At 36.6% G+C, this 16006-nt stretch overlaps 1 protein-coding gene across 29 annotated transcripts in view; it reads left to right on the top strand.

The window, feature by feature from the left end:
• ANK2 (ankyrin 2) overlaps nt 1–16006 on the top strand; it is a 386902-nt gene that overhangs the window by 43408 nt on the left and 327488 nt on the right. For all 29 annotated transcript variants that reach the window (XM_069459132.1, XM_069459141.1, XM_069459144.1 and 26 more), the window contains exon 2: nt 3255–3315. In XM_069459132.1, coding sequence (XP_069315233.1) covers nt 3295–3315 — 21 coding nt within the window. In that variant the 5' untranslated portion in view covers nt 3255–3294. The remainder of the gene's footprint in view (nt 1–3254; nt 3316–16006) is intronic.

Below are 16006 nucleotides of genomic sequence, written 5' to 3'. Positions count from 1 at the left end.
AGGAGAATCCAATCGAATTGTGAATCAAAGGCCCCCAAGAAAGAGCACTTTGGACTGAGCTAAGCACAAGACGCCACATCATTAAGGGAAGAGGAGAGCACTTAAACTGCTCTTGATTTTCTTGGAGAATAAACATGTATGCAAAGGCCCAGGAACTCGGTTTCAAAAGGGAATAATGTGTGTTCTGTCAGCGGATCTCAGAGTATTGAAAGGCTCTCCAAGGGCAGCCCATTGGGGCCTGGAAGCAGGGACTTCAAGCAATAGCTCTGTCTTTGGCAGGCTCTTGCATTGGGACTACAATTAAAAGGAGTTGTGTGCAACGGGTTCTAAATGTCAGATGGAACATTTTGCTCAGCGTGCAGTGGACAACATTGATTTTCCCGTTGTGTTCCGCATTGTTGAGTGACATGTTGAATCCGGTCCCTGTTAGTGCATTCGCTAATGCAAGAGCTTGAGAGCAGCTTGAGCCACCATTGATATTCCGTGATGTTATTGTCTATATGCCTTGAACTTTAATTGGGCAAGGTTTTTGTGGACTTTTTTTTTTTTTTATTCTTTGGACACCTGGAGGCTATGTTCGTCTTCTTTCCGTTTGATTGGCCTTTTCCATGGAAACTTCTAACGCATGCTTAAATATTGTACGTTCTAAATTGGTATTAAGGCGCAGAGGGGGTTGTTCACCACACACAAAGGGAACTATGGAAAGATGTTTTTCAACAAAGTATTATGCTAGTCATGACTTTTGTTACATCCCCAATTCTAAGGGAATTTTCAATGATGGTTGTGATTTAAGTATTTGGATGCCTGTTTATAATTTTTTTTTTTTTTTTTTTTTGAGACAGAGTCTCGCTCTGTTGCCCAGCTAGAGTGCCGTGGCATCAGCCTCGCTCACAGCAACCTCAAACTCCTGGGCTCAAGCGATCCTCCTGCCTCAGCCTCCCGAGTAGCTGGGACTACAGGCATGCGCCACCATGCCCGGCTAATTTTTTCTATATATATATTTTTAGCTGTCCAGATCATTTCTTTCTATTTTTAGTAGAGACGGGGTCTCGCTCTTGCTCAGGCTGGTCTCGAACTCCTGACTTCGAGCGATCCTCCCGCCTCGGCCTCCCAGAGTGCTAGGATGACAGGCGTCAGCCACCGCCCGGCCCTGTTTATAATTTTGGTAGCTCCTAGTAAAATTGTGTGAATGTGGCCATTTCATCTGTGGAAACTATAATCTTTTGATCCAGACGTAGGGTAGATGAAGTAAGATAAGAGGGGGAAAGAGAAATGCTGGGCACGGAACATGGTATGTGCCGGAGTGCTGTTCCTGAGAGTTCACAGAGCCTTCTGGAAAACTGAAGAATCACACTTCATGGACACCTTCATGGCTGTAGATAGTCCGTAAGTGAGAGAATACAAATAGGACAAAAAAATCCAGAAGATTCCTTTATATAGGGGCAGGGGTCCTCAAACTTTCAACTGCATCCAAATGATCTGGAGGGCTTGTTAAACGCACGGTATTGGGCTCCACTCCCAGAGTTTGGCATTCAGAAGGGGAAGGAGGGCCCGAGAGTTTGCATCTGTAACAAGTTCCTCCCAGGTGATGCTGATTTTGCTGGTCTAGGTACCACTGAAGTAAAGCAACGTTTCTTGCCTTATTTTCTGAAGCCTGAATATGCAGAGAGATCACCTTGGAGAGGTTGTACAAAGTTTAAAGTCTCTAAAAATTACATGGGGATGGGACTCAAGACCCTGTGATTTTTCAAAACGGCACCCCTAGTGATTCTGCTGTCATTGGTCCAGGGACACTGGTCCAGGGACCCTAAACCATGAGAACATTTCTAACCCTATGGTGTTTGAGTCCTTCATGTTTTCATCACCATTGAGGGGCTTGCATGTCAGTGAATGACTGTTAGAGCTCCAATGTGACTTAAAGAGTAAGAGAAAATAAAGTGGAAACATTGTCATATTGTAGTGACTTAACACCATGGGCTAAATCACATCTCATGAAAATATGGCATATTGTGATACAATATGATAAACAGTCAGCAAAACTTGATACAATGAGACTTTGGCATTACAAATGTGTCCAATCTCCTGATGCAATGTCATATATAAATAACTCAAATCTTCTGAAAGCAGACAGCAAAATATAATGAAAAAGAAATCTTTAGAGATGGGTAGATCTGGCTCTGGCAATTACAATGCCTGGGCAGATTATTTAACCTTTATGATGATTACTTTTCTAGCGTGTAAAAGAGACTTAGTGATTTCTGTCTTACAACAAATCATGAAGAATAAATATTATATGTAGGATGGCCGATATGGCTTCTGAAATATTATAGATGTTTAATAAATGGCACTTATAAAAGGAAGAAGAGGTGATGGGCCACATGCATCCCTTAATTTCTTGGTTTTTGTCATCGGCTTTGAGATAGGAAATGTTTATCCAACTCAGTACTCCTTCCTCAGCAGTTTCAGCCAATGCTTTTTTATGTATTTGGACTTACCCTGAAAGTGAACATCATGCCTCAAGATTCTTTTATATAAGACTTATGGGCTGTGCACGGTGGCTCACGCCTGTCATCCCATCACTCTGGGAGGCCAAGGCAGGAGGATCGCTCGAGGTCAGGAGTTGAAGACCAGCCTGAGCAAGAGAGAGACCCCGTCTCTACTAAAAATAGAAAGAAATTATATGGACAGCTAAAAATATATATAGAAAAATTAGCTGGGCATGGTGGCACATGCCTGTAGTCCCAGCTACTCGGGAGGCTGAGGCAGGAGGATCGCTTGAGCCCAGGAGTTTGAGGTTGCTGTGAGCTATGATTGTGCCACTGCACTCCAGCCTGGGTGACGAAGCAAGGCCTTGTCTTTAACAAAAAGCAAAACAAAACAATTCTCACGTGTGAACACAAGAATTTTGTCTTGCTCCCAATTATCTTGACCGTCTGAAATCTAGCAATGTTGCTTAAAGATCCTTATAACTGGATGGACATTCTCGCATTTTTGTAAATCTATTCCTCTTATATATTAATATGTTGTTTTTTATCTTTTCATATATTTTTTTGCCTACTTTTCTGAACTCTTGAAATATTTAAATATTTTTTGTTTTGCTCTTTTGTATTTATAATAGAGTGACTTTTTTTTTTAAAGAATTCTGTTAGTGCCTACTACAAACTTATTTTTAGTTGAAATGTAAAAACTGTTCTCAATGGTAAATTTAAGTGATTTCAAACTTCTAATATTTTCTCTTTTTTTTTTCCTTTTAGGTAAGTAACTGAACAGGGATATGAAGAACTAATATTGCAGATGACCACCATGTTGCAAAAGGTACTTTTGGTATTTTACAATTACTTTAAAGGAATCCTATAAAAAAGACACAGAGGTTAGAATGTAACTAAGTACTATTTTGATAAAAACAATTTTTTTTGAAAACAGATTTAAAGATGTTTTAGCATTAACAATTTTTTAATTATGAGGAATGTAATGTATGCTAAGACTTTTCGTTCTGTTGTCTAGCCAATTATATCAATATTACTTGGAAATGGAATGGTAAATGAATTGATCATCTTTCCCTCAAGATATTCTTTGGTGGAAAAAGGGAGGTGGGGAGAAGAATGTGAATCCAATGGACAAAATAAACACATTGGGATTCATTCATTAAAGTCATTTGTTTTCTCTAAGAGCTTATGGTTTGTTTTCTGTGATCAAAATATTATCTTCGGAATTATTCATAAAATTGATTGCTCTAACATTGTCAAAAAGGTAATTTGATTCTGGATAATTCAAATACATTGCATCTGTATGGAGAATTCTCCAGATTCTATATATATGAAAAGATATTTTAAATAAAGGGGAAAGAAGGAAGAAGAAAATATCACTCTTAAAGAAAATAATAGAATGTAAAAATTCTTAGTCCTGTATATATCACACACATGATTTGGGGAAATCCATTTGCTTTTTAAGTCATGAATCTCATCTAGAAGAATCTCTTTCTTTTCTATAAGGAATCTTTAAAATACTGTGGAAATCATTATGTCTTGTTACAGAGGAAAGAGTTACAATGTGAACTATCAGACAAGCTGTGTGATACCCTTAACTTTGGCACTTACGCGAAAGACCAGTGATATTTTAGATGCAATGAATCATATATTGTCCCTTTATACAAGATTAATAATTTGAGCCAATGAACAGAAATATGAGACCACTCAAAGGGGAGAAATCAACTCAGCATTTTTATAAAATTTCAATTCTTAAAGAATTTCTAATCTTGCTTAGAAATTTCCTCAAGGCTTTACAACATTTAAGTCACGTGCCATTGAAGGTAAGTTTGAAAAAAGGGAGGAAGAAAATAACTTTAGATTGAAAAGTGTATACTCTTCAAATGATGAACATTTCATTAGCATAAATTTTCTATACTTTGTGGCTATTCTTTTGAGTGTAAAATGAGAATTAGACAATCTTATTAATGTTGATCATGAGAGAGCACTAGTCGGCTTGGGCTATCTTTAAGAGGGCAGATATTACTGTGTCTCATATATTAATATTTTATATTAATATGTTATACGATTTGCTTCACTTGAGTTAGCATGGAGAGTTTCAAGTGTCAATGCTGAGTCAGCAGTTGGATAGATGAGTCTTTTATACTATTTCTTATTTTGTTATGATTTGTTTTTGGTTAAAGCTGTTTACTATCTATATTAAAGCCCTCTTTCTCCAGCCTGAGCAAGAGCGAGACCTCGTCTCTACTAAAAATAGAAAGAAATTATCTGGCCAACTAAAAATATATATAGAAAAAATTAGCTGGGCACGGTGGCTCATGCCTGTAGTCCCAGGTACTCGGGAGGCTGAGGCAGGAGGATTGCTTGAGCCCAGGAGTTTGAGGTTGCTGTGAGCGAGGCTGACGCCACAGCACTCTAGCCCGGGCGACAGAGCGAGACTCTGTCTCAAAAAAAAAAAAAAAAAAAAAAAAAAACCTCTTTCTATCCTCACTGTGAAAAAAGAAGAAAATGAAAACTCAATAAACCAAAGTGCTACTGATTTTTGTGAAAGAAAAGAACAGGATCTTGGGAGCAATGCTAAGGAATCCCTCATTCTGTGATCAGTCTATGCACAGCAGAGACTGTGTAGAAATATTGGTAACTGATAAATAAACCAAGTTCTAATGAGCTCATTGATTACTTACTTTTTTCAAAGCAAAATTGTCCTCTTTTCCCACAATTCCTCCATGTCATTCATATAAATTAATTGCAATTCTAGAAATGCTAATAATTCTTCATTATGGTGGTTTTATTGGTCATATAATTAGGGGCACAAAAGTAAAATTTGTATTAATTACTGTTATCAACCATCCTCTTTGGTGTTTAAAATTTTGTAAATCCCAAAAAGGAATAGAATAAGCATGTTGTTCTTGGGCAAATTGGAGAAACTTTTTTTCACAAACGTTCGTGCATCACCGAGCTCTCCAGTGTCTGAGTTCACATGCTCAGAGGCGAATTGTATGAAGAAAGCAGGATCGTAGCCTAATCAGTGAGTTAGATCTGGAAATACTGATCTCATGGAAAAGATCGTGCCGCCCCCCACAGCATGCATCCGGCCCTCTTCATTTTGCTTTCATCAGCTGGGGCTGTTCAGTGGTGCAAAGAAAACATTGCAAAATGCTTACAGCTTTTAGAAGTGCTTCTGAGTTCTTCGAATAATGGTAAGAGTTGCAAATCTTATAGGAAGCGCCTAGCACAGAAAATCTGTATTCAGCTCCACGGGGAATGGTGAACTCCAGTTTCAGAGAGCTGCTCTGCAGTGAAAATACTCGTGAGAAGAGGGTACTGAAGTATCCATTGTTGTAAAGCTTTAAGGGAACAAACGTGTGTTTCATTGCATGGCTAACCCTCATATCTGTAAAGCGGGTCTATGGAAGCCAATAGAGGGAGAAAGTGAAATTATGCAGATGGATAAAAAGGAACTTTAAACAACCCAGCGGATTTTTGGGGCAAAGATCCAACGCACTGGGAATTATCCAGCAAAATGGGTTGAACTTGGCAGATGGGCAGATGCACATATTTCTGCTCCGTGCAGTCAGGCAAACATAGGGACTTCCAGAGGAACTAATTATCTTTTGTCTTTATAACCTTAGAAAGAGGGCAATATAAAAAAAAAAAAAAAAAGAAAGAGGGCAATATTTGGAAGACAATTAACCACTAAGAGATTTTAGAGGCAGTGTTTAAAAAATGTCCAAAGAGAATTCTATATTTAGTCTTCTTTAAAACAATTGTTAATACTTGTTTGTGCCTCCGTCCCCAATAATTTATCATAATGGACAGATGCAATTTCGAGCAATTTGACCAATGTGTTTTAAGTTCAAATATACATATTTTAAGTATTTTATAAAAAAAAAATAATACAAAGCAATTTAGAGAACTGACTTACCTGAAATGTCAATTCCTGATTTTTCACATTTTGTAAAAATTTTCAGTTATGGTGGGGGCCTTAGAAAAGCCCATGGACTTCAAATAGAAAAATTAAAAGGGAACATTTGCTTTTAAGAGTGAGCTCTAGTGGAAAGAGAGCTTTTTAAATAGAAGGAATACATTTGTATGTTCTGAGGTGGAAAAGTGGCCAAATTTAAAAAGAAAAATATAGGACACTGTGCTTGAATTTATTCCTGTCGTAACTATCTGTGCATATCCATGGAAAATATCTGAATGATACTAAATTGCTAATTGTGGCTGCCTTTGGTAAATCAGATTCTGTGGTTTTTGGATATATTTTTAATGAGCATGCATAAAAATTTAAAAACATATGTGTATTTTTATATATTTTATACATATTGTGTATATATATGTATTTTTTTCAGGGAAACAACATGGCAGAAAGACTCCTGGTCCTTACATTGCTATTGACTAGCTGTGTGGCCATCAACATGTAAATTGATCTATTTATTTTACATGATTATTAAGAGAATTATTTAAAAGTGTGGCTGAAGAAGAGAAGATTAATTTTTTTTTTCTATCAAATAAGAGCACTGGTAGCTAAATAACGAACCTGTTCTATTTAGAAAATTGGGCCAAGAACATAACCTACAGATCTGGTTTCCTTTGTAGGAAGTGTAGCATTAAGGTTAGTGTTATGAGAATAGTACTGTTATAAGGTTATTTCTATTTGTAAATGCTGCTCAGAAAGGGACCCACAAAAACATCCACATGATAGAAAAAATGGCATGTAGTGAGTGGAGTTACCAAATACATCCTCGGCCATTGTTAGTGAGTGGAAAAAATTAGCGATTAGGATTTTTTGTTTTTTCTTATAAAATATGTAGAGTTCTGGATTGAGTCCAGGAGTTTCACGTACTATAAATCTACATTAAAATTCCATAGGGTCCATATCCTTCAGAAAAGTGGTTTATTTTAATTTTCTTAGAGTGTCACGTATGCATAAGCTCTTATCTTTATGCTTCTTAGAATATGTGCGTGCTTATGTATGTGTGTGTGTGTAAATACGTATACATGCATATAGATTTCTTTCTATAACCCCGAAGAATAGTGCTTTCAACTGCACTGCTCTTTGGCTTACATTTGGCTCACACGTAATTTTTATTATGATTATTTTCTGCTTAAAGAAATCTGTAAGATTCGTTCAACTTGGTGTGTATTTGAGGGCAAATTAATCAGGTGATTGATCAATCCTGTCAACAGTATTATGATCTTATATTTGTTTTCAAAATTCAGACACAAATGTTTGCTGTTTTGTCAGTGATTTGGAAGTGACCATCTTTCCAAGAGTCAATCTGTGTTATTTTTTTTTGATGCATTTTACAAAATATCCTATACATAGGGGTTGTGTTTCAGTATTCCCCGAGAAGAACTATTGTTTTTATCATTTATCTTTTATCATGTGACTCTTTGGTGGAATTCAATAGATATATATTTTTTTGTGGTAAAAAATACATAACATTATCAATATATTTTTTAAACAAAATCCAACGCTATTGGCTTTTTTTTTTTGTCATGCTATCATTGACACTAGAGAGAAGCCAAAGCACCAAGCACCACAGTCAAACAGAGCTCCTAACAGTCTCTTTATTGATAACTCTCCTGGGCCTAAACCCATTTCCTTTTTCATAGTACATCCAGATCAATTGTGCAAACTTTTCATGCTCCCAATTTTGCATCGTTGTTGTGCATTATTCTTCTTTTCGAGATTTTGCTTTATAACTTCAGATTTAATCCTTATCCTCTACCGCTAACACCGCCATGGGCGGACCTCCCGCTGCTGGTACTAACTGTGGGACCGTGTAGGAGGTGAAATTGGGGGAAAAAAGGTGGGGCTCAGATCCACAAGGGACCTTTATTCTATGTGTTACATGGTTAAACGTCTGGTTAGAAAGAAGTGGCATTAGCAATAAACTCCAACTGTTTGGTCGTTATTAGATGACATATATCTTGGAGAATTCTTCATGGTTCATTGTTGTATCCCTGTTTTGTAGGCTCAGAAACTACGTTAGCATACCAAGAATAGAGCAGTCTCTTGGGGGGAATTCACATGAGGTGGCTCATACCTATCATCCTAGCCCTTTGGGAGGCTGAGGCAGGAGGATCACTTGAGGCCAGGAGTTTGAGACCAGCCTGGGCAACATAGCAAGACCCCACCTCTACAAAAAAATAATAAATTAGCTGGGCATGGCGGTGCATGTCTGTAGTCCCATCTACTCGGGAGGCTGAGGCAGGAGGATCACTTGAGCCCAGGGGTTTGAGGTTGCTGTGAGCTAGGATGACGCCACTGCATTCTAGCCCGGGTGACCAGAGCAAGACTCTGTCTCAAAAAAAAAAAGGTTACCTCACAGAAAATGATGTATAAGATAGATTTCCAATATATTGTCATATAAAAATTGGAAAGTAGTATCAACTAAGTGTGGTGTTCTGAAGTTGTGGTCAATAAAATCACATGGGAACAAAATATTAACCAAAAGGTCGCGCAGGAGGGAGAGATAATGATATAATTTCATTGTCGGTGTCGTCAGCCTCGTGTCCCAAAGCACCATGTGTGTGAAACAGGTGATGTGGCCACCAGGATTGGAACGCCGGAGATGTGGCGTCTGCGGTCCCTTCCCTTGCTTGGACTGGCGCTGTCAACATCGCTCTTCTCTGACGCTGCCTTACCTGTGTGTCCTTTACCTGGGCTTCTGCTCCGAGCATCCTTCTGATGAGCAACACATTCACAAGGTGGATAGGTTTTATTTTAAGGGCCATCTCTGAGTGATGGGAGGCGGCTGCCTGGAGCATTTTTGAGAAGGACCCTTGAGAAGCAGCTCAGTGGCTGACGTCTGTCCCAGGCTCGGGGAGAGTGGAAGATGATTCTGTGCATTTGCCGTCCCTGCATGAATAATTCAGGACACGTGGAGCACCTGAGCGAGCATCAACAGGCCAATGACATCGTCAGATTTTCATTTAAGGAGGGGGAAAAAAAGATGATCAAGCCTCCTGCCTAGATTTGTCACCCCCCCCCCCCCCCCCGCCCCATGGCCTTCATGTGAGATATTTGGGAGTCACTGGGAGCAGGGTCAGAAACACCCAGCTCCTGACACTAGTTTTCTATGGTCGCTTTCACCACGGCTGCTGCATGTGTCGTTCGAGTGAATGTTATTTTTCCTGTGTGAAAAACAGAGAAAAATAGATTAAAAAATCTTGGTGTTTTTTTTTTTTTTTTTTTTTTTTGGTGTTTTTTGTTTGTTTGTTTTTTGTTTTTGTTTTTTGTTTTTTTTTTGTTTTTTTTTTTTTTGAGCAAAACGGAGGGAATTGTTTAATTTGGCCAAGCTTCCACCCTAATTATAAAGTGGAACATGCTTGCTTCATTATTTAATAGCGGTTAATCGAAAGATAAGTGCGTCACACTTTATGATCAAAATCTACTTCAATTCTACTACTTTGTATTCTGGACACTTCTCCTATTACTCAGACCGTTTTGCTAAGTGCTTCTAATGCTCACATCTCGCTTCCAGGTTCACATCTGAAGATTTATAGTTTTGTTTTTTTGCTTGATGCCATTAGTAAGCAGAGTCAATCTGATAAGAGGCTGCGGTTTAATTGAGAAAGAGAGTCATTTTCATCAGCTTTGCTGCGGGTAGGGTTTGGTAGGCCTTGATTGGAACATGAGTTGGGCGCACACCTGAATAGCAAGGTTTAGAACCTTTCTTGAGCAGTGTATTTTACTAGACATGTGACCCTTTAAGAACTAGAGTCTCATGTGCCCGTTGAAAATTATTATTTTTTAAAAAGTATAAGAGACACTATGCTTAGGGATATAATTTAAGACCTGGTTATTCTTCCAGGTAGCTACAAACTAGTAGACCCAGGCCTTTTATGGGTCAGGTGCTGTGCTTGCTAGACAGTTTGTGGAAGTAATTTGGAATCCCACTTCTAATTTTTAAGGAAGCATTATTAATACTCACCTTTGAAATGTACATTATAAGGCACAGAGAGATGAAATAATTTGCTCACGTTTAAATAGCTAAAGGTGATATTTAAATTTAACCCAGGCCTGTTTTCATGACAAAGCCTTTAGTTATTATAATACTACACATGAATATATATAAGGCAATATAATTTGCAAAATACGATAATTTGCATGGTTTTTGTTGTTGTTCCAAAAGGATTTTATCGGGTATAAATTGACTGATACTGTTTACATGTATCTCTAAACCTTGTAATCTACAGATGGTTCCACATTCTAACAAATAAAATTAAAAACTGCAGCAGTAATATTAATGATGTTATCTGCTGTCTTCTTAAGTGTTTTGATTTTTTTTTTTCCTTAAGTGTTTTGAATGTTATTTGGCATGTCAACAGAATTAAAGGTTTTGGGTTGCAAATGATTTTTTTGTACCCTTTAATTTTCATGCTATTTGCATTTGTTATTGAAAATTTGTTGAAGTTTTTCCATGGCAATTTGTTTTCTATATTTCCACTTGGTTGTTGTTTGGCTGCTGTTTACTTGGCTACTTCTGGAGTTTGGGATTAGTGTTTACATATCATTATTTCTGCATAATTATTTTAGTTCATATGTGGCTAATCAGGAGTGGTATATGCTCTACTCTAATTGATCTCTGATTATGCTTTATATGAAATTTTAACTTTTTTCCACTTTTTAGTTAATAAAGATTTATCATTTTCGACATGCAAATACCCTTTTAGGCCTGACTAAAGTGGAACTCTTCTTAGCTTAGAAGAAATTTCTTAGTATACTGGGATATGCATATCAATATTGTCTCCCAGCCTTAGCTCTGCATTGAAATTGGCCATAACATCTTTTATATCCAATGGATTTATAGAGGACAGTGAAGATTTGTATCTATATAGAGCAGGGATAGCATTAAGCGATTCATTTTTTTAAAAAATGTATACTTACATTAGCTTTAGTAAGGTTTTATCTCTTTATGACAGATGTTTTTATTTGTAGGTATTAACTATATTTTTATTGTATAGAAAAACAAGCCTTTTCTTAAAGATAAATTTAAAACTCAACGTAAGTTCATTCATTTATGGTCATTAATGTCTGTTCAAGTTCAACCTGTCAGGGATTGAAATAAAACAATTAGTTTATTTTATGAAAGCCAATAGAAGATAATTAAGGTATGTATTAATTTTGATACATATTTAATTATTTTGCATGTACCTAAGTTCTAACAGTGTGAGGTACAATAGACCTTTCAGTATTCTCCTTATTTTTCCTAAGACAAATGAAATAAGTGCATTACCAAATCTATTTCCCTTAGCAAAAAATAACAAGTAGAAACTTCATAAACCAGCATTTTATTGATACTTCTGCAATAGAGGACAATCATTTGTTTGCTTTCATCGTAGTAAGTGTTTTGCTAATGTTTGCAAATGTAGCAAAGTGAGACCAAATTAACGTTCCAGTTGGGAAATACGAAAGTGAACTTTAAATGCATCATAATGTCTGCCATTAATGAAGATGGAACATTTTAATGAAAAAATTATTTATCTTGTCTAGGCAAGAATAAATATAATTTTGATTAATGAATCTGTCAGTCGTCTGCCCATAGTTTTTCTTCTTGAAGCTATTAATAACATTTATTACATTTTAGAGTAGAATAATAACATCGTAGAATTTGAAAGTTCCTGGAAAGGGTGCTTACAAATCATTTGGTACAATGATGTGATCTGAAATACTATAGAAGCGGAAGTTCTTCCTCTCTCCAATTACTGGCAAAGTTAGGCCTAGAACTCATGTTTCTCCCCTCTGAGCCCAGACTGTTTTTCAGCACCATTTACTGCCTCTGATTTATATGGTATATAGTATCCACTAAACCTTCTGTATGACACAAAGTCAATGTTAATTTGTAATGTTAAGGAGATTCATCTCACTTTTCTTTTTACCGGTATTTATAAAATACATTATGTGTTGGCAACAACTACTGAGATGATATCGGTGACTGACATGATTTCATGACATTTGAGTGGGAAATGTCTATATATATGTACAGCCTTCCTAGAGCCAAACAAAATGTGTTTTCCATTGCAAATCAATTATGTCTAATATTCATTGTTGCTAACACCAACCTAGCAAGACCTGAGATCCAATAGAACAGGGAGAAGAGTTCTTATTTTAAGTTTTCTCCTCTTTTTCTAATATTATAAGGTATACATGTTTTTACTGCTCTTAAAAAAAAAAAAGAAAATAGCTTACATGATGCTAAGATTTTTTTTTTCTAACTAAAAAGAAAATAATACTTTGAATCTATTGTTAGAGAGGCATAGATTTAAATGTCCCAAGATATGTGCTTCCAAAATGGAGGTGCGGTTTCGTTAATTAGCATACTGTAGTGGACATGTTATTCTATTTTTAGCATTTTTATATTTTGACATTTGGTAGCACTAGATTCAAAGCCAATCCCATTCAACACAGAGCACTAAACTATGAGGTGAGCAAAATTAAATAAATGTATATTACAACACTTTAAAAAATTGCTCTGGGGGCGATATTGAAGAATTGTTTAAAAATGTCTTTAATATTGTGGCTTCATTCCCTTTTCAAATAAAATTGTAAAACAATTGCTTAGTAGAGCATTGTGGGTACTTAACCTGCTAACTAAAATATTTCTTTATAGTATGGAATTACTTTTGAAAAGAGGCTGATTATAAAGCTAAAATTGCTATACTGTTTGAAACGAGCATCTGTCTAATGAAATCCCAACAAATAGCCAGCTCAAGTAGTACATAAAATTGGGGGAAAATAACAACATGAGCTACATACTCTTGAAAAGAAAAGAAAGACTGTCTTTTGCAAATACGAATTAGATATTAAGCAAAAAAGTTCATGACTGCTCTAAAATTAGAATGTTCATTTTAAGTACTGCAAAGGGCCAAGTGTTGACATTTGAACAGTGAAATGAACAAAATGGGAACTGAAATATTAACATTAAGCAATCTCTTAAAGTTGTAAAAAATAGTATTAGTCACATTAGTCACTTGTACTATGCTGTTAAGCTTTAGAGATTGGAATAGAAAGGAAAAAGGAATCTGGAAAGGAATATAATAAAATACCCAAATTCCTGGAATTTGATTCAAACCAAAAGGAAATGATCTCTGAAATTCAGCACAGATTTAAAAGTAATAATTCTTCCAGTTGTGAAACACATAAGTCACACCTCTGTTTTAATGGCTCAAAAGATAATTCTGTAAGGTCTGGTGTGAAAAATGAAAGGGCGATGTATAAAAATGATTTAAAAATTAATTACAAATGTGAGTATATACTGACATTTTAAAGCTAAGGGCCTTTTAGATTTCTTGAAACATCTCCAAAAGATGTGAGTTGTTTATTCACGGATAACACTTCATCTTAGACAACCAACACATGTTCTGCCCACTGCTTGGTGAGAAAACAACTTTTTAAAAGCTGACTTATCATTATAATGGCCCCAAATTGGACATAGCCAAAACTTTAATAACAAGGAAATTGTTAAATTATGAAACATCCATGAAATAGAATATTATACAGCCATTTAAAAATAGTTTTTAAAGATATTTTAATGACATGAAAAATACCAACTACTTATATTTTAAAAATTTAGCATGTAAAAATTATACTCAATATGCTCTCAATTATATTATCCATATGCATAGAAAAAGGGCAAAAGAAATACATATATTTCAGTGGTGATTTTATCTGGATGCTTATAATTTTTCTTCATACTTCAATTTTGGCTTTTTCTTGCAGTGAATATTTATTACCTTTTATAATTAGACACTACATTTTTAAAAGCTTACTGATTTCAAAGATTACTGCAATTTACAGTGCTGAAAAGAATCATTATTAATAGTCTATGATAAAAACTAAGGTTTTTTTTTAAATGTGTGGGGAAGAAAAGAAGGCAAAAATATCTAGGTTACCCTGAAACTGTGGTCACGTGCTTCAGGCCAGCTATTTTTTTTTTTTTTTTTAAGACAGAGTCTCACTCTGTCACCCAGGCTAGAGTGCCGTGGCATCAGCCTCGCTCACAGCAACCTCAGACTCCTGGGCTCAAGCGATCCTCCTGCCTCAGCCTCCCGAGTAGCTGGGACTACAGGCATGCGCCACCATGCCTGGCTCATTTTTTCTATATATTTTTAGCTGTCCAGCTATTTTCTTTCTATTTTTATTAGAGACAGGGGTCTCTCTCTTGCTCAGGCTGGTCTCGAGCTCCTGACCTCGAGCGATCCTCCCGCCTCGGCCTCCCAGAGTGCTAGGATTACAGGCGCGAGCCACCATGCCCGGCCCAGGTCATCTCTTAAGTACAGCGGTCACTGTCTTAGAAGAATAACATCCATCCGTCTTCCATCTGTTGTGATATATTGCATGGCATTTTTAGAAATATGTATGATTTCCTTTTATCATTAATATAAAAGATAGACTGTATAATGTGACTCCCCCTGACTATATGAATTATGTCCTGAAAGAAAAATTTCACTTGGTTGAAAAAAAGTAATGGCTTCAACCTGGCAGGTCCCTGCCAGTATGAATCTTGGCGGAGTTCTGCTAGTACCCAATGGAGCGATAGTAAGTACCGCAAAGAAATTGTTGATTAATAAAATCAAGACGCATAAGTAGACTATAGACACTTGGGTTCTACTTGAGTGGAATAGACTTGGAAGAACTTTGAGAGATTATTCAGAAGAGGTAGCTGGTACCGAATGTTATAAACAGTTTAATTAAAGTTACAGAGCATGAAATGAGGTTTTTTTTTTTTTATTTTTTTTTTCCTGGGCTTCTCTGGTAATCAATCCATTCTTCCTTGGTTGCATGAAACTGTGGTCAGCTAAGAGAGAAAATTTGTAGTGATCATGACAAGAAAGAATAGTGATGCTTTGCTTTCAACAGAATATTTGTGAGTAAAGCCAGGCATCGGTTGGTGTTCCGGATCCCTGCACAAAAATTTCAAAAACAACTTGCTTGCATCTTTGCTTTTCAGTCGACAAACAATATGTTTCCCCCTCTGGCCACACATCAGAATCAACTTCCAAGTTCAGAGACTTGGATTCCGTGCCTGGAGAACTGATTCAGCGGGGTTTTCAGTAGTGTCAGGGCGACTGTGTTCAAATGAAACAAAACAAAATTGGTCACACATTCATTTTTCTCATAGAAAAGACCCTTTCTGGTCACGCGTTCTCCTCCTTAATGTTGATAATTTTCATGTCCATTGTCTGAGGTTCTGCCATGCCAGGAACACAGGGCAGAGAACAGTTGACTGATTGCCAAAGATCTGATTGCTAAGTTGCCAAAGATCTGAAATGGGCAGAAGAAATTACTGGGTGTGTCTGTTCACTGGAGTGGCGAGTGTTGTCCAGCAGACAGACCTAAGGAGTTAGCTGATTCTATTAGGGTCCACGTACTTCATTCTCTTTATAAGTCTATTTTATACCTTTGCAGAGCTAAGTGTACATTTATAGAGAACTGATAATGCAAAGGAATCTTTTCCATAAAAGTGTTAATAAATTTTGTCCCGCAGAAGTAAAATTAATTTCTGTCC

This window comes from Eulemur rufifrons, chromosome 26 (genome assembly GCF_041146395.1).
Source record: "Eulemur rufifrons isolate Redbay chromosome 26, OSU_ERuf_1, whole genome shotgun sequence".
Taxonomy (NCBI): domain Eukaryota; kingdom Metazoa; phylum Chordata; class Mammalia; order Primates; family Lemuridae; genus Eulemur; species Eulemur rufifrons.
This window is presented reverse-complemented; position numbering and strand designations above follow the sequence as displayed.